This window comes from Mustela nivalis, assembly GCF_964662115.1.
Source record: "Mustela nivalis genome assembly, chromosome: 7".
NCBI lineage: Eukaryota > Metazoa > Chordata > Mammalia > Carnivora > Mustelidae > Mustela > Mustela nivalis.
The window spans coordinates 101619908-101643784 of NC_139026.1; the positions used below are offsets into that span (position 1 = coordinate 101619908).

Here is a 23877-nt window from a genome sequence, read left to right on the forward strand (position 1 = left end):
GGTATGTTACATTCTGGTATAAAGTCATCATCACTCGATATTCTGGCTATTGAAGTGTTATGTGACACAGAAATAACTAAGTTTCTTTGTCAATTATGTCATAATGAACTCTCCTATCAGATCATTGCCAATATCCATTTCTGAGTTTTTGTCATTTATAATTGTTCTTATTCTCTTGCAAAATGAGTTTCATCTTCAAGGAGGTTCATAAAAAGGACTTTTAGGACCAATACAGGTATTCAGTATCTTTAAGATCAAAACTAAAATGGGTAATAACTTCCAAAACTCACTAAAGTTGCATTTTAAACAAGAATTGTAAAATGGGACTAAGTGAATTGGGAAAAAATGACTATAGTTCCTTTCATGACTTTCATTCAAAACATTGCTGATTCTCTAATGTTTGCTCTCCCAGATTAAGGAAACTTTCTCTTAAGATATGATTTACAGAAATGTGAAAAAATATATATTTGTAAACAAAAGCATTAAAGCATTTAACATTTCTCTCTACCTAAACCCTCTGAGATTCAAAAGGTCTCAATAAGCTTTCTTCCATGGCAATCATAATCATTTGCATAAGTTCACTAAGAATCTGTTCTCCTTGTAACGGACACCATTGGAAATACTGGTTATTTTACCAAGGCTTTGACTGGAATGTCATATTTGAGAGACATGCATAGACTCAGATATGACCAGACAGCTTTAAGAAACTAAGGTTGACTTCATGAAACCTAAAGCCATAAAGCCCCTGGGAATGCTCTCCTGTTACCTTACTTGCAAAGTTCCCAGCAGCCTTACCAGGTAAGTAAAGAATGTCACTTCCTGGCATGGGCAAGGACCTCAGGATATGCTGGGGACCTCATGAAGAGGAATCTGCCCACATCTACAGATATTGCAGGCATGTCTAGGCTTGGCTTCCAGCCTAGAGGAGCAACTAAAAGTTCAATCCAGAGATTCCATATAAAAGTTCTAGCAAAACAGATTCTGAAAGATCTATATGATCAATCATTCTCGCTGAGCTTATGGAAATAATTATGCCATTTGTTAATACTGGACCTGTTTTTCAAACAAATTAGCCTTATTTGGCTATCTTTGCAAATGAGGGTTATTATAGAGAGAAATTATGTTTTGGGTTTTTTTTTAAGATTTTATTTATTTATTTGACAGACAGAGATCACAAGTAGGCAGAAAGGCAGGAAGAGAGAGAGGAGGAAGCAGGCTCCCTGCCGAGCAGACAGCCCAGGACCCTGGGATCATGACCTGACCCAAAGGCAGAGGCTTTAACCTACTGAGCCACATAGGCACCTGAGAAATTATGTTTCAATAACACACCTCTGTAGACGCTAAATTTTAGTTCTGATTGTCTTTGAATGTTGTTTGCCTAAGCTAGACCACTTGAGGTGAAATTCAGAGAAGTTGCCACAATAACTCAAGTATAGGCAATCTTGCTTGTTATTCTGTGGGGATAATAACAGGACCCCACGGTCATATGATTAGTTGAACAACTTGGAAATGGGGTAGAGTCCCCAGCAATTGTATAACTCAGCTATCCCCTTGACCAATTCTATGTGGCTGGGATGACAAAATTGCTCTATAAAAGCCAGAGCGTACCCCATGGAGATAGTGGATGGCCCCACTTTCTTTATGATTAGATTAGATGATGCACTTGGGGATGCCCTTAGCTCCTGAGACAAATGTTCCATTTGCCAGCGATTCCCTGGAATTAGGATATTGTTAAGGCTGGACCTCAAACAAAAAGGGCTTCTTGACAGTTTCATCTCTCATAGTCATTTATCCGAGAAGCCACCTCTACTGTCAATACAATTGCAAACAAAGGCTTTCACCAAGCATCCAACAGCCCTCCTGGTAAAAACAGCCTCAAAGCTCATTATGGGACTTCCAGGACTTAAGACAGGACTGCAATATAAAATAAGCAAAGCAGGGGCGCCTGGGTGGCTCAGTGGGTTAAGCCGCTGCCTTCGGCTCAGGTCATGATCTCGGGGTCCTGGGATCGAGTCCCGCATCGGACTCTCTGCTCAGCAGGGAGCCTGCTTCACTCTCTCTCTCTCTCTGCCTGCCTCTCCATCTACTTGTGATTTCTCTCTGTCAATAAATAAATAAAATCTTAAAAAAAAATAAATAAGCAAAGCAGTATGCTTGCTAAGCAGGACTCTAAATGATACGTCCCAGGCACTGGATGCACTCAGCCAAGAATTCAATGAAGTCATGGGGCGCCTGGGTGGCTCAGTGGGTTAAGCCGCTGCCTTCGGCTCAGGTCATGATCTCAGGGTCCTGGGATCGAGCCCCGCATTGGACTCTCTGCTCAGCAGGGAGACTGCTTCCTCCTCTCTCTCTCTCTCTGCCTGCCTCTCTGCCTGCTTGTGGTCTCTCTCTGTCAAATAAATAAATAAAATCTTTAAAAAAAAAAAAAGAATTCAATGAAGTCAGGGCAGGACTTCTTGAGAACCATGCCACTATTGACCTGTCTACTACTGCTACACCATTTGGGGTATGAAAAATTTCCTCACATGATTACAGGTAACACCTGCAAGATCTCCCAACTAATAGGGGACATTTGTGATCAGTTAAATAAGATCAAGATATCCAATAATCTATTTGACAAAATTGGTAATTGGGGATCTTATTTAAGGGATGTGATAATCATTTTGGGCCTAATACTTATTTTATGTTCATCCTTTTGCACGTACTGATGCATGTACCATTTGCTGCCCATCCTGACCCCCCAGAGCATCCACAAACTCCTGGACCAACCACTTGAAAGATTCTAACTGCCACACAGCCCACCGCCCCATTTCAGCAGGAAGCAGCCAGAGTGGTCATCGCCGCATTCCCTAAGGGCATTTAGGGTTACTATTCCAGGGGGAGGAATGAGTAAGGGACAGGCGGGGCTAGGTGAGGGGCTCATAGAAATCCCAAAAAACATGGAAGTGTGGGGAAACCAGAGATAAGGGAGAAAATTGGACTGCGCTGCCCTAGGTCATGTGGGGTGTGTCTTTATATGATAATCACCTGTGACCAACAATGAATAAGCAGAGCCTAAAAAGAAAGTAAGCCATTGAAGTGTCTTACCAAAAGAGATGTTAAAAAAATTTAAGTTCCCTGTTAGCTTTCTATAAAAGACCAACACTAAAGACCTTAATCTGGCAACCCTGTTGGGGCCCCTCTTGAGAGCTTTTTTGTGTATCTTCACTTAATCAACTTCCATCACTTACACAACTTAAAAAAAATGTTTTGCAAAAACTACTGTGAGGAAGTTTTTATTAATGTCAGTTTTGACTTTAAAAAGACTCTTATTATTTGCTTTCCCTAGGCTAGGAAATCAGGCCCAAGAAAGGCTCTTTACCAGATTTCTCTTGTAGTACCTACTAATTTGAGTGAATTTGAGGTCCTGAAAGTTTCTTTCTTTTCTTTTCTTCTTCTTCTTCTTTTTTTTTTTTTGAAGATTTTACTTATTTGACACACAGAGTACAAGCAGGGAGAAGGAGAAGCAGACTCCCCTCTGAGCAGGAAGCCCGGTGTGGTACTCAATCCCAAGACCCTGAGATCTTGACTTGAGCCTAAGCTTAACTGCTTAACCGACTGAGCCACACAGGTGCCTGAGGTTTCTTAATTTCTTAATTGCCTGGCCTGTCAGAAGTGATCTTCCTGATAACTGTGAGACTGGGTCTCTGGGCTAGTTTTCCTCGGCCAGCTTTGTAAGCACAGGCTCCTTAAATAAATCTTTGGCCCTTAAAATGGTTTGCTGTATCTCGTTAAATGAATATCCACTCCCTCCACCCCGCACTCCCCCGTGCCTTTTCAAAAGATTTATTTTGAGAGAGGGAGAGAGAGCGAGCACGTGGGAGAGTGGTGAGGAGGGGCAGAAGAAGAGAAAGAGTCCCAAGCAGACTCCTGCTGAGCACAGAGCCTAACGCTGGGCTAAATCCCATGACCCTGAGATCGTGACCTGAGCTGATTCCAAGAGCCTGATGCTTTGGGACACTTGGATGGCTCAGTCGTTAATTGGCTACCTTGGCTCAAGTCATGATCCCAGGGTCCTGGGATCGAGCCCCACATGGGGCTCTCCACTCAGCGAGAAACCTGCTTCTTCCTTTCCAGCTCCCTCTGCTTGTGTTCCCTCTCTCGCTGTGTGTCAAATAAATAAAATCTTAAGAAAAAAAGAGTATGATGCTTTATCAACTGAGCCACCCAGTCACCCCAAATGAATATCTTTCTTAAACAGTACACTTAACAGAAGGCCTTGGATATACAATCAATGTGTACAATTATATCCTGGTAAAAGGAAGTCAGATCTTAACTCAATCTATTAAGTTTCTGAATTCTGGTGGAGCCAGTGAAAATCAGATATTTAAATATTTTTGGCTTATGATAGCAGAATCTCTAAATTATTATGGGTTACACACTAGTTACAATTTAAGAAGGAAGATAAAAAGCTTCCTCATATATTTAGAAAACAGAACATTAGAACAACATCAATAATATTCTAAGGAAATAACCACAATAAAACTTCTACTTCTAAAAAATTTCAGTTAGTCGTGTAAAGTTAAGTCTCATCCTGAGGCATTTTAGGTTAAAAGTCTGATGAAGCCACCAGCTTCTTGACCTAAGGGAGTCTTGGAAATTCTAACTCAGTCCGCTGGTGTGGTCTGAGTTGTCTAAGGAATGTTAGCTCAGCTCTGAAGTCTTTGAAGAGCCTGTCTCAATCCTTTTCCCAGGAGGTTCTGCTCTGAGACTGTCCTTTGTTGAGGACAAAAAGTCTGTTTTGTTTTGTTTTTTTAATCTTATAAAAGAACCTTCAAGCAAGCATCACAATAAAATAAAAACTATCTGTAGAAGATAGAGATTCAAATGACTGTGGTTGGTTTATTTTTGAGAACCTTTCAAATGTGAAAGGTCTGATGAAGTTACCCATTGAAAACAGGCAACTTACTAGAAAACTTGATTTTTCCTATGGCATGCAAACCAAAGGTAATAAAGCCATTGCAAAAAATTAGACAAAACATCTCTAAGAATAGTGACAAAGCCCATTTTTAAGGACATCAATAAAAGTTACATCTGAGGGGCACCTGGGTGGCTGGCTCAGTCAGTTAAACATCTGCCTTTGGCTCGAGTCATGATTCTGGGGTCCTGGGATTGAGCCCTGCCTGGGGCTTCTGCCCAGCTGGGAGCCTGCTTCTCCCTCTCCCTCTGCTTCTGCCTCTCCCCACTGCTTGTGTGCTCTCTCTCTCTCAAATAAATAAATAAAATCTTAAAAAGAAGAGGTTACATTTTTGTAACTGATTTGTAAAAATAAATGAACATAATTTTTATATGGAGAAAGTCTTTAATATAATATAGCAATACTGAAATACAATATATATAATCACTACATATAATCACATATATATATGTATATAAATGTGCCAAGATAATACAACTTTTTAAAAAGATTTTTTAAAAGATTTTATTTATTTATTTGACAGAAGGAGAAAGAGCACGAGTAGGCACAGAGGCAGGCCGAGAAAGAGGGAGAAACAGGCTCCCCACTGAGCAGAGAGCCTGATGAGGGACTCAATCCCAGGACCCTGGGATCATGACCTGAGTTGAAGGCAGATGCTTACCCGACTGAGCCACCCAGGCACCCCTAAAGATATATTTATATATAGCACGCCTGGGTGGCTCAGTCAGTTAAGCATCTGGTTTGGGCTCAGGTCATGATCTCAGAATCCTAAGACTGAGCCCCATTATCGGGTTCTCTACTTATCGGGGAAGCCCGCTTCTCCCTCTCCGTCTACTGCTCCCCCTGCTTGTGCTTTCTTACTCTCTCTTTCAAATAAATACATAAAATCTTACAAGAAAAAAAAGATTTTACTTACTTGAGAGAGAGCAAGAGAGCACAAGTGCACAGGGGGCAGGGACAGAGAGATTGAGAGAGTCATAAGCAGGCTCCATGCTGAGTGTAGAGCCTGGGGTGGGGCTCAATCTCAGAACTCTTGAGATCAGGACCTGAGCCAAAACCAAGAGTGGGATGCTTAGCCACTTGTGCCACCAGGTGCCCCAGATTATAACAATATTAAACCAAAACTAGCAGGGCACCTGGGTGGCTTAGTCAGTTGGGTGTCTGCCATCGGCTCTGGTCATGATCCTGCTTCTCCCTTTGCCTGTCTCTTCCCCTGCTCCCCCTCTCTCATACTATCTTTCTCTCTCTCTTGACAAATAAATAAATAAAATCTTAAAAAAATAAAGTATTAGATGTTAGGGGCATCTGGCTGTTCAGTCGGGGGAGTGTGCAAGTCTTGATCTCAGGGTTATGAGTTTGAGCCCTACATTGGGTATAGGAATTACTTAAAAATAAAATATTATAAAAAGTAGGGGTGCCTGGGTGGCTCAGTCTTTGGGTGTCTTCCTTCAGCTCAAGTCATGATCCCAGGATCCTGGGATTGAGCCCCATACCGGGGTCCCTACAGGTCAGGAAGGCTACTTCTCCCTCTCCCACCCCCTCTGCTTGTGCTTCCTCTCTTGCTGTGTCTCTGACAAATAAATAAATAAAATCTTTTTAAAAAATTTAAAAAGTAAATAAAAATAAAGTATTAGATGTTAAATTTCCTTATTTTGGGGGAATTATAGAAACATTTTTCTTCTATAAGGGCTTATTTCTGCAAGTCATCAAAACAGAGCTCCTTAAATAGTCTTTATAATTATTAATACCCTCTGGAAAGAGGAAAATATTACCTACTGCAATAATAAGAGGTAAAGGATTTTCTAAATTATAGACATCTAGGTAGAGAGCATGTACTTTCAGATCAGTAAACACAAAAACACACAATCTCACTGGTTCAGATATCCAACAACCGTTCTCTTAATCAAAGGGTGGTAATCAGTTGCATTCCACTGGACACAATCAACTTATATCAGTATGAACTGGAATATTTTTCACTATTACCAGTTTTCTACAACTTACAGTGTTTTCTTTTCTTTATGTATTTTTAAATAATCTCTACGCCCAACATGGGGCTCAAACTTACAACCCTAAGATCAAGAGTCACAGGCTCTACCTACTAAGCCAGTGACTCAACTGGCTTAAAACACTTGAAGTGTTTTAAAGATTTATTTATTTATTTAAGAGAGAGAGAGAAAAGAAAGACAGAGACAGCACAGTTGAGTGGGGGGGGGCAGAGGGAGGAGGAGAGAATCTCAAGCAGAGGTAGAGCCTGTTATAGGGCTCCAGCTCATAGCCTTGCCATCATGATCTGAGCTGAAATCAGGAGTCAGTCGCTTAACCAACTGAGCCACCCAGGCACCCCCACATACAGTGTTTTAAAATAGTGCAAAGGCAATAAATGATGGAAAACACCTAGATCATCATTTTTGCCCAATTCAAAGGCTCTTATAATTTTTCCTGACCACAGCAAGAGAAAAAAAATAAAATACAGAGTTACATAAAACAAACAAAAACCTTAGCCATATGTATAATAGGATTCTAATTTTATAAGCATATCCTTGCAGGTATCAAATAGCTTAAGCCGTTTCTGAAGAACCTTGTTCAGAAAAGGAAACTCTACTAACTATAAGTTTTTATAATTAATGAAAACACATCCTTGGAAGACCTGCTATGCTTCATTAGTTTGGTTCAAATTACTCTATATATTTGAAAATAATTTTAAAAATTAAATTAGAGTAGATTCTGATACCTTTTCATTAGTTTATCTTCCTATCTTTAATTCCAGAGTTAGATTTTTTTAAAAATTATTTGATATTTCCTTCATATATTTGTGAAAAGAGAAGGATGAAACCGGATGATCACAGGAAATACTTTTTATCAAATTCTAAGTAACTTTGCAAAAAGCCTATAAAGGTATTCTTCCTGATGCTTGGATTAAAGGTTTTAAATATGCCTCTGGTGATTCTCTGGCTTTACTCTTGGCTTTTCAGTCAGACATTACTGCTGCCTACCTGTCACAAAAAGAGAAGAAGATTGTTAAATATCTAAAAATTCTAAGTATTGGGGTGGCTGGGTCGCTCAGACAGTTAAGCATATGACTCTTGGTTTGAGCTCAGGTCTTGATCCTGAGGTGGTGAGTTGAAGCCCAGTTTTGGGCTCCATGCTAGCTGTGGAGCCTCCTTAAGAAAAAAAAAAAAAAATCCCAAGTATTTATTGAGACTTTTTCTCTTTTTAATCAAGAATAGAAAACAGGGGGCGCCTGGGTGGCTCAGTGGGTTAAGCCGCTGCCTTCGGCTCAGGTCATGATTTCAGAGTCCTGGGATCGAGTCGCGCATCAGGCTCTCTGCTCAGCAGGGAGCCTGCTTCCTCCTCTTTCTCTCTCTGCCTGCCTCTCTGCCTACTTGTGATCTCTCTCTGTCAAATGGATGAATAAAAAATCTTTAAAAAAAAAAAGAATAGAAAACAGAGCACTTTGGAGAGAAGAGAAGGCTATTTAGGAGCAGGAAATTTCCATAATTCAAACCTGGAAGTTTGTATTCCTAGAATTTTTGTATACTGTCCCCTGCAAATGGACATTTTCCACTACACAGAAAAATCCTAGTTTAAGGCCATTAATTATACATTTTTAAGACTTAAAAAAATCTATTCTCAAAATGAAAGGGTGAGGGATATATTTTCACAAACAAAAACACTATTACTATTTAGCAATCATGTAGTGTAAATAATGTCTTAGGGTCTGTTGCTAAATGCATTTTTAGTAAAGACTAAAAGAAATAGATGAACAATTGAGAAACCTGACAAGAAGAGGAAAGATTTCCCAGGAAAAAAATAAGAAAGAATGTGGTTTAAACTTGCCCTAAGCTTTAGGGGGTTTATTATCACAGGACAGAGAAACAGTTGTATTTGCCCTCAATTAGCTTAATTAATTATATTTTTTTTCAGATTGATGATTACCCACAATTTTTGAGTCCACCAGATAGAGAAACCAACCAACATATTCGTATAATCCATTCTTCAAATGTTTTTAAAAAAGAGCATGAAAAATCAAAAGGTGTCAAGAAATTCTCATTTCCATTTCATCATGGTACTTCTGACAACAAAAAAGGTATGCAATATATTTCTTAAAGTAACACAAGAAAAGATGCATTACTTTATAAGACAAAAAAAAAATATGTTCTTTTTTCCTCCTCAGCTTTACTGAGGTATGCTGACAAAAATTATATATAAGGTGTTAAGGTGTTATTTTAGTCTATGTATACACTATGAAATGATTACCACAATCAGGCTAATCATCCCACATAGTTTTCATTTTGTATAAGTGATGAGAACACTTAAGATCTATTTTCTTTGCAAGTTTCAAGCACACCCTACATTGTTGTTAACTATAGTCATCATGCTGTGCATTTTGGTCTCCCGAACTTATTTGTGTTATAATGAACATCTACCTTTCCCCCCACCAAGCCCCCAGCCCCTGGTAAATTACCATTTTACTATCTGTTTCTATGAGTTTGTCTTTTTTGGTTTCAATATAAGTGAGATTATGTAGTGGTTCTCTTTTTATGTCTGGTTTATTTCACTTAGCATGATGTCCTCCAGGTTCATCCATGTTGTCTCAAATGCAAGATTTTCTGTTTTTTACTTCTTTATATTTTAAAGTAATCCCTACATCCAACGTGGGTCTTGAACTCATGACACCAAGGTCAAGAGTCAGATGCTTGGGATGCTTGGGTGGCTCAGTCGATTGGGCGGCTGCCTTTGGCTCAGGCTGTGATCCCAAGGTCCTGGGACTGAGTCCCAAATTTGGGTCCTTGCTCAGCGGGGAGCCTGCTTCTCTCTCTGCCTGTTGCTCCCCCTGCTGGGCTCCTTCTCTCAGATGATAAAATAAATAAAATCTTAAAAAAAAAAAAAAAAAAACCAACAGCCGGATGCTCTGCTGACTGAGCAAGGCAGGTGCCCCAGGATTTTTTTTTTTAATATTTATTTATTTATCTGAAACAGAGAGAGAGAACATGAGCAGCAGGGGAGGGTAGATGCAGAGAAGAGAGAGAATCCACAAGTAGTCTCCTCCCTGAGCAGGGAGCCAGACTTGGAGCTCAATCCCAGGACCCTGAGATCAGGACCTGAGCCTAAATCAAGAGCTGGACACTCACCTGAGTGAGTCTCCCAAGCATCCCAGATTTTCCTTTTTTTAAAGGCTAAATAATATTACATTGTGTGTATATGCATGTGTGCACACACCCCCACCCCTGACACCCAAACACATTTTATTTATCCATTCATGTATTGCTGGACACTAAGGTTACTGTAAATAATGCTGCTATGAATAGGGAGGGCAGTTACCTGAGATAGTGATTTTATTTCCTTTAAACACAGACCCAGAAACGGGAATGCTGGATCATATGGTAGTCCTATTTTCGTTTCTTGAGGAGCCTCCATACTGTTTTCCACAGTGGTTGTACCAATTTGCAGCCCTATGAAGAGTGCATAAGGGTTCCCTTTTCTCCACATCCTCACCAATCCTTGCTATCTTTTGGCTTTTTGAGGATTGCCATCCTAACAGTTGTGAGGTCTCATTGTGGTTTTGATTTTCAGTTCCATGATGATTAATGAGCAGATCCATCCATTCTCAGCACAGTTTGCCATACATGAGGATATGTGGGGAAAAAGGAAAGAAAGAAAGGGAGGGAAGGCAGGGGGAAAAATGAAAAAAACAAAAGAAAGAAAGAAGTGTGTTCACTAAATACTGGTTTCAGAAAAACAATGAGTTAAAATCTGGATTCCATTTGGTCAGTTCGTTTTTAAGTTATTTTTTTTTAATTTTTTATTTTTTATAAACATATATTTTTATCCCCAGGGGTACAGGTCTGTGAATCGCCAGGTTTACACAATTCACAGCACACACCAAAGCACATACCCTCCCCAATGTCCATAACCCCAGCCCCCTTCTCCCAACCCCCATTCCCCCCAGCAACCTTCAGTTTGTTTTGTGAGATTAAGAGTTACTTATGGTTTGTCTCCCTCCCAATCCCATCTTGTTTTATTTATTCTTCTCCTACCCACTTAAGCCCCCAGGTTGCATCACCACTTCCTCATATCAGAGAGATCATATGATAGTTGTCTTTCTCCACTTGACTTATTTCACTAAGCATGATGCGCTCTAGTTCCATCCATGTTGTCGCAAATGGCAAGATTTCATTTCTTTTGATGGCTGCATATTATTCCATTGTGGATATATACCACGACTTCTGGATCCATTCATCTGTTGATGGACATCTAGGTTCTTTCCATAGTTTGGCTATTGTGGACATTGCTGCTATAAACATTCGGGTGCACATGCCCCTTTGGATCACCACGTTTGTATCTTTAGGGTAAATACCCAGTAGGGCAATTGCGGGGTCATAGGGCAGTTCTATTTTCAACATTTTGAGGAACCTCCATGCTGTTTTCCAGAGTGGTTGCACCAGCTTGCATTCCCACCAACAGTGTAGGAGGGTTCCCCTTTCTCCACATCCTCGCCAGCATCTGTCATTTCCTGACTTGTTGATTTTAGCCATTCTGACTAGTGTGAGGTGATATCTCATTGTGGTTTTCATTTGTATTTCCCTGATGCCGAGTGATATGGAGCACTTTTTCATGTGTCTGTGGCCATCTGGATGTCTTCTTTGCAGAAATGTCTGTTCATGTCCTCTGCCCATTTCTTGATTGGAATATTTGTTCTTTGGGTTTTGAGTTTGCTAAGTTCTTTATAGATTTTGGACACTAGTCCTTTATCTGATATGTCGTTTGCAAATATCTTCTCCCATTCTGTCAGTTGTCTTTTGATTTTAACTGTTTCCTTTGCTGTGCAAAAGTTTTTGATCTTGATGAAATCCCAATAGTTCATTTTTGCCCTTGCTTCCCTTGCCTTTGGCGATGTTCCTAGGAAGATGTTGCTGCAGCTGAGGTCGAAGAGGTTGCTGCCTGTGTTCTCCTCAAGGATTTTGATGGATTCCTTTTGCACATTGAGGTCCTTCATCCATTTTGAGTCTATTTTCATGTATGGTATAAGGAAATGGTCCAATTTCATTTTTCTTCATGTGGCTGTCCAATTTTCGCAACACCATTTATTGAAGAGGCTGTCTTTGTTCCACTGGATATTCTTTCCTGCTTTGTCGAAGATTAGTTGACCATAGAGTTGGGGGTCTATTTCTGGGCTCTCTATTCTGCTCCATTGATCTATGTGTCTGTTTTTGTGCCAGTACCATGCTGTCTTGATGATGACAGCTTTGTAATAGAGCTTGAAGTCCAGAATTGTGATGCCACCAACTTTGGCTTTCTTTTTCAATATCTCTTTGGCTCTTCGAGGTCTTTTCTGGTTCCATATAAATTTTAGAATTATTTGTTCCATTTCTTTAAAAAAGATGGATGGTACTTTGATAGGAATTGCATTAAATGTGTAGATTGCTTTAGGTAGCATAGACATTTTCACAATATTTATTCTTCCAATCCAGGAGCATGGAACATTTTTCCATTTCTTTGTGTCTTCCTCAATTTCTTTCATGAGTACTTTATAGTTTTCTGAGTATAGATTCTGTGCCTCTTTGGTTAGGTTTATTCCTAGGTATCTTATGGTTTGGGGTGCAATTGTAAATGGGATTGACTCCTTCATTTCTCTTTCTTCTGTCTTGTTGTTGGTGTAGAGAATTGCAACTGATTTCTGTGCATTGATTTTATATACTGAACTTTACTGAATTCCTGTACAAGTTCTAGCAGTTTTGGAGTGGAGTCTTTTGGGTTTTCCACATATAGCATCATATCATCTGTTAAGAGTGATAATTTGACTTCTTCTTTGCCGATTTGGATGCCTTTAATTTCCTTTTGTTGTCTGATTGCTGAGGCTAGGACTTCTAGTACTATGTTGAATAGCAGTGGTGATAATGGACCTCCTTGCCGTGTTCCTGACCTTAGCGGAAAAGCTTTCAGTTTTTCTGCATTGAGAATTATATTTGTGGTGGGTTTTTTATAAATGGCTTTGATGATATTGAGGTATGTGCCCTCTATCCCTACACGTTGAAGAGTTTTGATCAGGAAGGGATGCTGTACTTTGTCAAATGCTTTTTCAGCATCTATTGAGAGTATCATATGGTTCTTGTTCTTTCTTTTATTGATATGTTGTATCACATTGACTGATTTGCGGATGTTGAACCAACCTTGCAGCCCTGGAATAAATCCCACTTGGTCATGGTGAATAATCCTTTTAATGTACTGTTGAATCCTATTGGCTAGTATTTTGTTGAGTATTTTCGCATCTGTGTTCATCAAGGATATTGGTCTATAGCTCTCTTTTTTGATGGGATCCTTGTCTGGTTTTGGGATCAAGGTGATGCTGGCCTCATAAAATGAGTTTGGAAGTTTTCCTTCCATTTCTATTTTTTGGAACAGTTTGAGGAGAATAGGAATTAGTTCTTCTTTAAATGTTTGGTAGAATTCCCCCGGGAAGCCATCTGGCCCTGGGCTTTTGTTTGTTTGGAGATTTTTAATGACTGTTTCAATCTCCTTACTGGTTATGGGTCTGTTCAGGCTTTCTATTTCTTCCTGGTTCAGTTGTGGTAGTTTATATGTTTCTAGGAATGCATCCATTTCTTGCAGATTGTCAAATTTGTTGGTATAGAGTTGCTCATAGTATGTTCTTATAATAGTTTGTATTTCTTTGGTGTTAGTTGTGATCTCTCCTCTTTCATTCATGATTTTATTTATTTGGGTCCTTTCTCTTTTCTTTTTGATACGCCTTGCCCAGGGTTTATCAATTTTATTAATTCTTTCAAAGAACCAGCTCCTAGTTTCATTGATTTGTTCTATTGTTTTTTTTTTTTGTTTGTTTCTATTTCATTGATTTCTGCTCTGATCTTTATGATTTCTCTTCTCCTGCTGGGTTTAGGGTTTCTTTCTTGTTCTTTCTCCAGCTCCTTTAGGTGTAGGGTTAGGTTGTGTACCTGAGACCTTTCTTGTTTCTTGATAAAGGCTTGTACCGCTATATATTTTCCTCTCAGGACTGCCTTTGTTGTGTCCCACAGATTTTGAACCGTTGTATTTTCATTATCATTTGTTTCCATAATTTTTTTCAATTCTTCTTTAATTTCCCGGTTGACCCATTCATTCTTTAGAAGCATGCTGTTTAGTCTCCATGTATTTGGGTTCTTTCCAAACTTCCTCTTGTGGTTGAGTTCTAGCTTCAGAGCATTGTGGTCTGAAAATATGCAGGGAATGATCCCAATCTTTTGATACCGGTTGAGTCCTGATTTAGGACTGAGGATGTGATCTATTCTGGAGAATGTTCCATGGGCACTAGAGAAGAATGTGTATTCTGTTGCTTTGGGATGAAATGTTCTGAATATATCTGTGATGTCCATCTGGTCCAGTGTTTCGTTTAAGGCCTTTATTTCCTTGCTGATCTTTTGCTTGGATGATCTGTCCATTTCAGTGAGGGGAGTGTTAAAGTCCCCTACTATTATTGTATTATTGTTAATGTGTTTCTTTGATTTTGTTATTAATTGGTTCATATAGTTGGCTGCTCCCACGTTGGGGGCATAGATTTTAAAATTGTTAAATCTTCTTGTTGGACAGACCCTTTGAGTATGATATAGTGTCCTTCCTCATCTCTTATTATAGTCTTTGGCATAAAATATAATTGATCTGATATTAGGATTGCCACTCCTGCTTTCTTCTGATGTCCATTAGCATGGTAAATTCTTTTCCACCCCCTCACTTTAAATCTGGAGGTGTCTTCTGGCTTAAAATGAGTTTCTTGGAGGCAACATATAGATGGGTTTTGTTTTTTTATCCATTATGATAACCTGTGTCTTTTGATGGGGGCATTTAGCCCATTAACATTCATGGTAACTATTGAGAGGTATGAATTTAGTGCCATTGTATTGCCTGTAAGGTGACTGTTACTGTATATTATCTCTGTTCCTTTCTGATCTACCTCTTGTAGGCTCTCATTGCTTAGAGGACCCCTTTCAATATTTCCTGTAGAGCTGGTTTGGTGTTTGCAAATTCTTTCAGTTTTTGTTTGTCCTGGAAGCTTTTAATCTCTCCTTCTATTTTCAATGATAGCCTAGCTGGATATAGTATTCTTGGCTGCATGTTTTTCTCGTTTAGTGCTCTGAAAATATCATGCCAGCACTTTCTGGCCTGCCAGGTCTCTGTGGATAAGTCAGCTGCCAATCTGATATTTTTACCATTGTATGTTACAGACTTCTTTTCCCGGGCTGCTTTCAGGATTTTCTCTTTGTTACTAAAACTTGTAAATTTTACTATTAGGTGACGGGGTGTGGGAAGTACAGGGGATAATCAGAAACATTGTGAACCTGGCTTTAGGAAAACTCCTGATAGTCATCTCTGTGAATCTTGGGCTCCCACAAACAAGGGAAGCTACAAGGTCCTGTTCCAATAATTATGGTTTATTGTGGTTATTAACAGCATTTACTCTTCATTCAAAAATAGTGTTGGGAACTTGTTCATCCAAGAACTATGATTCACATGTAGATAAAAAGATGAAAAGCCACCTTTAATTTTGTTTAGGGAGCTCAGCATCTGATGCAGATGATTTTCCCACTGGGCACAAGGAGATCTAGAAAATTCACAGGGGGGTGGGGAGTAAGGGGAGGTGAGGAGTCAGGGCTCCCGGTACTCACCCTGCTCAACCAGAGTTCCTGTGCTTTTACATTTCATATTTTGGGCTGTACATCCTTCTGGTGAGTAAGTTTTAAAAATCCAAGGACAAATAGATAAAAATAGAATATATAGTTCAGCTTTATACTGTTTATTTCAAGGTCTTATTTTATATATGTACATAAAATGTGATTATATCTAAGGGATATCCCCTGTACTTCTTGATTAGGTTTTTCATTAAAATATGTGGTTTTTGGGGGTGCCTGGGTGGCTCAGTCGTTAAGCATCTGCCTTTGGCTCAGGTCATAATCCTGGGTCCTGAGTTCAAGCCCCACATTGGGCTCCCTGCTCAGTGGAAAGCTTGCTTCTCCCTCTCCCACTCCCCCTGCTTGTGTTCCCTCTCTCACTGTGTCTCTGTCAAATCTTAAAAAACAAAAAGAAAGAAAAATGTGGTTGTTAATAAGGTTATTAAAATCCACATAACCGGGAGGTGGTCAAAAGCAGAGAAGCATGGGCTTTGGACTCGCTAAGCTGATGTCGCTAAGCTGACATCTGAATCCCAGCTCCCACCTTTCCAGCTGTGTGACTGTCTACAAGTCACAGCCTCTGTGAGCCTCAGCTTCCTTGTCTTTCTATTGCTACTTTCACAGGGTTTTTGTGTTACATGAAATAATGTGGGCAAGGCTGGGCATACAGCAGAAAGCAGTCAGCTGTTGAGATCACATCCTTAGCTCAGAGGAAGGACAGAATAAAGTCCCTACAGGGCTCCTGGATAGGCCCTTCCACTTATGGCCTCTAGGCAGTGGAGCTAAACCAGTGCACACCAGTCAACTGGCTCTTCGCTAGGCTTCCCTCCAGGTAAGACTCAGAGCTCTTGGAGTACCGGATAACTACAAAGTGTGAGAAAACTATCCAGTGTTTGTACACTCTCATAGACAAGCATCCTTCCACACTGACGCTCCATGGCATGGCAACTGTTTGTAGAAGTTGTAATTAGACTTACTAAATCCCTGGTTGCTCCCCAGGTCTCTTGCCACCCTAATTAGAGTACCTAACTGGCGTTGGTTGCCTTAAATGCATATTTATCCTTGTCCACAAGCATAATTATTCTTGTTTTCTTTTCCCCCAAGATGTATAAGAAGATAAAAACACACGTTAAAGAAGCTAATTACAGGTAGAAGTTTTATGAAATTTAAATTCCTAGAAACTTCACAAATGATGTTAAAAGCAGTGAAGATGCTTAAAAAAAAAAAAAACTTATCTTGTATTCAAGCACATGGCTATTCATAAAATTATACCTCTCCTCCACTCCTCCTCCTCCACTTTCATCTCTGAATGTTTCATCTGACACTTTGGTGTAGGGAGTTTTGAAAACCCAAAACTGCTACTGTCACAAGGAGTCATACATAGCACACATTACAGAAATAAAAGCATCCCCCTTTCTAGAATGCCAACAGTCCTGCGCCCTGATGCTGGTTCTCCACCAAGATGCTTCTTCCCTGGGTTAGTGTTGCCATATACCCTGTGGGACCATGGGGGTTCACCTCCTAGACAGTCTGTAATATGCAGACCTGAAGCAAGAGAGAGGCTCAAACCTGTCTGACCATCTTCTTGACAACAGTTATTGCTAGAGGCTTTAATGTTAATACTGATGATATCATGCCCAGAGAAGTAGCTCACATTAACTGCTCAGCATTTAAATAAAGATAATTATTAGAACTTACTCCAAACCTCTTGGGTGAAAGCCTAGGGAATATTTGTGTCATGTGGCAAAGCGCACACTCAAACCAACTGGATTATCTTAACAAAGGAAGCTGGAAAGTGAGAATCATTTGTAGTAAAAATACTTAGTTTCATCATCTCATTTTCAAAAGGCTTCCTAATTAAGCCCTACTTTTTCTGGAGATATATAGAAGAAGAGGCTTTTCTCTAGAGTATAGAGATGGGTCAGAGGTAGCACTTTAAATTGGTATAGTATGGGTCAGAGGTAGCACTTTAAATGTACTTTTTATGTGTAGATGAAAGGGGATGGTTATTAAACTCTACATGAACAATGCTGACAGGAGCAGAGTGGCTGTGGTGAACTGTATTAGCTGCTAAAGCTCTAGAATGAATTGACTGATTAGCCCCTTCGTTTCAAGTACATTCTTCTTTTTTTTTTTAAGATTCTATTTATTTATTCATGAGAGACAGAGAGAGAGGAAGAGGGAGAGGGAGAAGCAGGTACCCTGAAGAGCAGGGAGCCCGATGGCGGACTCAGGACCCTGGGACCATGACCCGAGCTGAAGGCGGACACCCAACGACTGAGCCACCCAGGCACCCTCAAGTCCAACAGAACAGCAATGTCCAACAGAACTTTCTGCAATGATGGAGCTGTTCTGTATGTAGTCTAATTACATCTAGTACAGTGGCCAACAGCCACCTATGACCACTAGTGCTACTAACTGAATTTTAATTTAATGTTAATTTTAAAGGCCACAGGTGTCTAGTAGCTATAGAATCAGTCACTGCAGTTCTAGATGCATAGAAAAGACTTTAATGGCCTTGGTGATGTTTTTGAAACACTGGCATAACATGAAGTAGACTAATCCCCAAAATAGAGTGAAATATCATAATCTGATGACACATACACTGAACCAGGTTTTATACAAATATAAGATTTTCTTTTATACCTAAAACCTACATATTTTTTAAAATGATTGAGGTTAAAGAAAATGAAAACAAGGGGCTGATGAGTCTCTCAGGTTTAATGGATAATTTTTACATAGGCTTGGCAGTCTTCTCCATAGGAATAGGGTTTTGACAAATATAATCAGATCTCTTGCAGTTAGGAAAGCATTGCATTTTTTTGGTAGTGTCCTTTCTAAAAATGTGCCTCAGCTGATCAGCACTACTGAACATGTCGCCAGGCATCCGCCGTACTAAATGGAAGAAGGACTTCATATCTAAGCTACTGAAGAAGACTGTGAGCTGCTATGTGCACCCTAGAGAACACAGTGGCAGAAAACACTGTCATCTGCTATCTGTCATCAGGCTCTCTTTTCATTATGGCCTTACACCTGCCAGACTCTGGCCACTGGCACCTAGGGGACCAGCCCTTCCAGCCGATGTAGAAACAGAGATCAAGCTGTACTTCATTTTTCAGTGGACAGCACAGATGATCCTAAGATCCTAAGATCATCAATGGTAACACCATTGTTACCAATGAAATGTAAAGCTAACCTAGAGAGGGGCAGGAATGCTGACCCTAAAGTTGTTTTTTGTCATAGCCTTTGATGGCCTCACACACAAAAAAGAAAGTTCAAGGTTGGTGAACCTGCTTGAAATCAGGTTGAAGAGACAGTGAGGTAATACCAGCTTCCTAATAGAAAAGACTCCGTGATTTCTTCTCCCCTCCCAGCAAGCCCGCAGTGCTGTGCTCCATTTCCTTCCTGCTCTCCTCCAAAATGCCTGAGGTGTTGCTGTATACCCAGGACCCTGTGGTTCACGTTCCCAACAGTCTGTAATATGTGGTCCTGAGGCAAGAGGCTCAAACCTGCTGACTCCTGTGCCACAAATTGCTAATACGTTCTACTTAATTCCAGCAACGATCAAAGGCATTATTTATTTCACAATTAGTGCCCACATTTGTGAAAAGCCTACTATTAGAAGTGTCTATGATGACCGGGGTTTTAAACTTATGTAGTTAGTAGAGGTTTTTCACTTTCAAGTAGAAAAAACTCATTCTGCCTAACTTAATGCCAAAGAGAATTTATTGAAGGATTTTGAGTCTTTCAGGGAGTCAAGGGGGGAACAGAAGAAACCCAATAGTGGAAGACCAGAAACCCGGAGGCCTGTTCCTGGGCCTGAACAGCCTGTGAGGGACTTTCTTCTCAATATGGCCAGTTTCAAAGACTCCCAGCTCTGCCTCTCATGTCCAGATGTCACAATCCTAGAGGGAGACATTGATCAGTCCAACTTGGGTCAGAGCCCAACTTGGGTCAGAGCCCACCCCCAGACCACTCAGCTACAGCTCAAATAAGGATGGATCCAGATTTTGTGGGGACTAAAAACTCACACAATTTGCAGAGCCTTCCTTAAGAAAAAGAGTCAAGACACCAAATACAGTTGATCTGGAAATGTTGGGTTCAGAGCAAATGGTCAAGAAAGAATTCTTGAAATGTCTTCAGTGCAAAAAGCTGTTTTTTGGGGGGGGCTTTTTGCTTGTTTGTTTTGTTTTAAACATGGGGACAGTACTTGTGGGCAGAAAGAATTGCACTGGGGTTGTGATGGGTGACTGATTACATACTTTCAAGTTGGGAGGGGTTTAGGGATAGCATTAGTCTCTAAGGAATTTTGGAAACAAGGTTTCCAGGAACTTGAGGGGGCTAGCTGTCCTTAGGTAAAGGTCATTTATTGCTGTCTAGTCAAACCTTAGTCATGAGACCCTTCAGATGTATATCAGTGGGTCATATGCTTGGAGGATGATTGGTGACATATATCTCAGAGGGTAGAAATAAAAGAAGTTTCCAAAGGAATTTTTATATGTTAAAGAAGACTTATCGGATCCTGGGGGCGTTGGGCTAAGATTGCCTTTTGCCCTTATATTAATAGTATATTAACATTGAGACAGCTGAATCCCTAGAGAAATGTCACTCTACCTGTTTCAAGGATTTGTCAATGGGCTGTAAATAGCAAGGAAATTTAATTTTTTCTTTTGCCTTTGTTTCCCACATCATAACAACTGCAGTACTTCCAAGAAATACAGGCAGAAGAAATCACAAACATGTTCCTCTATGGACAAGAGGAAGTGAGACAGAAGGAAAACTGAAGTGGAAAGGGCCTGTGGTCTTGAATGATTGTGGCTAAAATGTCTTCCCTTTACGTATTTAATAAAAACATTTGGCCAGGGGCGCCTGGGTGGCTCAGTGGGTTAAGCCTCTGCCTTTGGCTCAGGTCATGATCTCAGGGTCATGGGATCAAGCCCCGCATCAGGCTCTCTGCTCAGCAAGGAGCCTGCTTCCCTCCCCTCTCTCTGCCTGCCTCTCTGCCTGCTTGTGATCTCTGTCTGTCAAATAAATAAATAAAATCTTTAAAAAAACACACACACATTTGGCCATGCGCACACATTGTTAAGACCTCTCCTAAGACTTTGGAAGGAACTCGTGCAAGTGAGGGGCACTAGAGCTGAAACATCATTAATTTCATTGGAAAGAGCAGTTTTTGTTTTGTTTTTATTTGATTTTAATAAAGATGGGGCACCCATACTGTAGAAGAGGCCAGTCCCTTAAAGAAGGGAAGGTGCTGGGAAGACAAAAAGTCACTATAGCTTGGTCCTTCCATTAGTCACCGCATAACTGTGGTTTCCCACTTTCGTGTGTGTGTGTGTGTGTGTGTGTGTGTGTGTGTTTAAGGATTTTATTTTTAAGTAATCTCTATACCCAACATGGGGCTCAAATTCACACTTCTGAGATCAAAAGTCACATGCTCTAGCCCCTGAGCCAGCCAAGCGCCCCTCAGTTTCTCACTTACCAGGTTTTTGGCCTCACATCCCCGGGTGATCTCCAAATCTGATGAAATATGCCGGACTTCAAGGGGGCTGTGTTGATCTCATCTGTCTAGATCAGAGCCAGCCAGAAAACCACCCACAGCCTCCTGCTATCTTCTTATAGAATCCCCTCCAGCATCACCTTTGGCTCTCTTAGGTAAAAGGGTTCTTTCTTCTAAGCATGGAGGTACCTTGGGCTCCTCTCAGAACCACTGGAGTGAAAGAGAATTTTGCAGAGCAGTTCAAAAGGAAAGGGGTCAAACACAGTGCAAACACACTTATGATTTTGATTTCATTTTGTGTAAATTTTGACTTAAAAATAAACAAAAAAAATTAAGAGAAGAGGAAGGAGTAAAGGGAAGCAAGCAAGTCAAGAAAGGACGCTGTGGACAGAACCAGGGAAACCCCCAGACGCATTCTCTGTGGGAGCAGGGCTTTCTCTCTTTCTCTCCCCGGCTCTCTCTTTGGCCTGTGCATCCCCTAACTCCAACCCTTCCACAGGGATGCAGAGATGGTCACAGGGAACACGGAGTTTCCGCTGGAGCTTAGAATGTGAGGACCATACTGACCTCTTGCCTACAGAAATGTAAATTTGATTCTCATGCAGAACACTTCTCAGATACTATTATTGTTTGTCCCTCCAAACAAACTACACACATAATTGGGAGGACACAACAGTGTTCTTGATGTTATGATTGGCTCTTTGATTTTCACTTTAAATTAAACTAAGGTATATTGTATAACTACTCTACCAGGCATCACACAAGTCCTTTTTATGCACATTATCTTATTTTCACTCACAGAATTATCATCTTCACTTTTATAAATTAAGATAGTGAGTCCAGTGGGGCACCTGGGTGGTTCAGTGGGTTAAGCCTCTGCCTTCGGCTCAGGTCATGAACTCAGGGTCCTGGGATCGAGCCCCACATCAGGCTTTCTGCTTGGTGGGGAGCCTGCTCCCCCCCTCCCCGCCTGCCTCTCTGCCTACTTGTGATCTCTGTCCATCACATAAATAAATCTTTAAAAATATATATACTGAGTCCAGAGTGAAAAGATAACCGGAAATTCTTGCAAACTGTAAAGTAACTTTTTACAAGAGTCTGAAGTTAAGCACATGTTTTCTTTTTTTTTTTTTTTTTTTTTTTTTTTTATTTATTTGACAGACAGAGATCACAAGTAGGCAGAGAGGCAGGCAGAGAGACAGGGGGAAGCAGGTTCCCCGCTGAGCAGAGAGCTGACAATGGGCTCCATCCCAGGACCCTGAGATCATGACCTGAGCCAAAGGCAGAGGCTTAACCCACTGAGCCACCCAGGTGTCCCTTAAGCACGTGTTTTAACATCAAAGCCAAAGTTCCTTTTGTCCCATCATGCTGCCCAGTTTTTACTTTGGGACTTGCAAGGTTTTTGTTTTGTTTTGTTTTGTTTTTGGAGAGGTTGGGGAGGGACAGAGGGAAAGGGAGAGAGAATCTTAACCAGGTTCCTCACCTGCACCGACCTGATGTGGGGCTTGATCTTACCACCCTGAGATCACAACCTGAGGTGAAATCAAGAGTTTGATGCTTAATCAACCGAGCCACCCAGATGCCCCACGACTTGCAAGTTTTTGTGAGGATTTATGAGCAGTCATCAAATCAGTATGTGTAACTATAATTTCTAAACAAACTCAATCAAATTATGTAATGTTATCAACTGACTTCTTTTTCCTTTTTTTTTAGTCAAAGAAGAGATTAATGGCTCTGTCATTTGGAGAGGCAAAGAGCCCAGAAATTTGAGTGAATCCTCTCTCAGGTGAGATTTTGTTTGGAGTATGTTTTTAACTTGGTGACCAAAAGTTATCTTATACTTCATTTTGTTCATTTTAATGTTTTTTCTCTACTAATGGTTTTGGACTGAATTTTGTTTATTTCATATATACAATAATGAAGAAGATATTTTGGGAGTTCTTCTAAATTCAAATCCATTTAGTTTAAATAGTGAAATGTAGTTTTTCTCATATCAATGGAATATATAAATTTCACAATGTAACTAAATAACTGATTAAAGTTAAATTTTAAAAAAAATTACTGAGCTCTTGTTCTGTATAGGGCACTATGTTAGGCCCTGTAAACAAACAAACAAACAAAAAAAGATGAGTAAGGCATAGTTCCTGTCCTTGGGAAGCTGATTCTAACTAGAATATGTGACATTTGCCCAAACAAAGACATTACAGAATACACATGCTAAGTGTCATCAGTGAGTTTGAGAGAACTGCCAAAGAGTTTTGAATAGGGGAAAGGTTATATTCAGTTTTGGGGGGGAAGTCAAGATGTCAGAGTGACAGTTGAAGAAAAAAGAGTGCACGTGGAGATGGAGATTTTGCAGCTGGAAGAGATAATAAAATCTAAGAGGCAGGAAAAAAATGGAGCATATATCAGGAAAGGAAGCAGTCCTCAGTGATGTAGAAATACAACAGAGGGGCACCTGGCTGGTTCCATCAGCAAAGCATGCAACTCTGGATTTCAGTTGTGAGTTCAAGCCCATTTTGGGCACTGAGCTTACATAAAATAAAATAAAATGTAAAAAATAAATAAATAAAAATAGAACATGAATAACACATGTATAAGGTTAAAAAGCAAAACTAGGCCCATACTTGAGAGAGTCTTAAAGTCCAGGTCAAGACTTTGTATGTCCTTTCTTAGGCTGTAAGGAAACTATTGACAAAATAACTAGTTGTGCTTCAGATGAACTGAAGCAAGGAGAAACCAGATTGGTGGGAAGT

The 23877-nt window shown here is 40.2% G+C and overlaps 1 protein-coding gene and 1 long non-coding RNA gene across 6 annotated transcripts in view; one reads left to right on the plus strand and one right to left on the minus strand.

The window, feature by feature from the left end:
* The window catches only part of LOC309870395 (uncharacterized protein C12orf56), a 103200-nt gene that overhangs the window by 25657 nt on the left and 53666 nt on the right, over positions 1–23877 (plus strand). For all 5 annotated transcript variants that reach the window (XM_082742531.1, XM_082742532.1, XM_082742535.1 and 2 more), the window contains exons 2-3: positions 8882–9044; positions 22835–22907. In XM_082742531.1, the coding sequence (XP_082598657.1) occupies positions 8882–9044; positions 22835–22907 (236 nt within the window). The remainder of the gene's footprint in view (positions 1–8881; positions 9045–22834; positions 22908–23877) is intronic.
* On the minus strand, positions 17738–22081 carry LOC309870401. The gene is made up of 2 exons (XR_014314560.1): positions 21104–22081; positions 17738–19523 (listed from the first exon to the last, which is right to left on the minus strand). It is a non-coding gene; the product is annotated as an uncharacterized lncRNA (long non-coding RNA).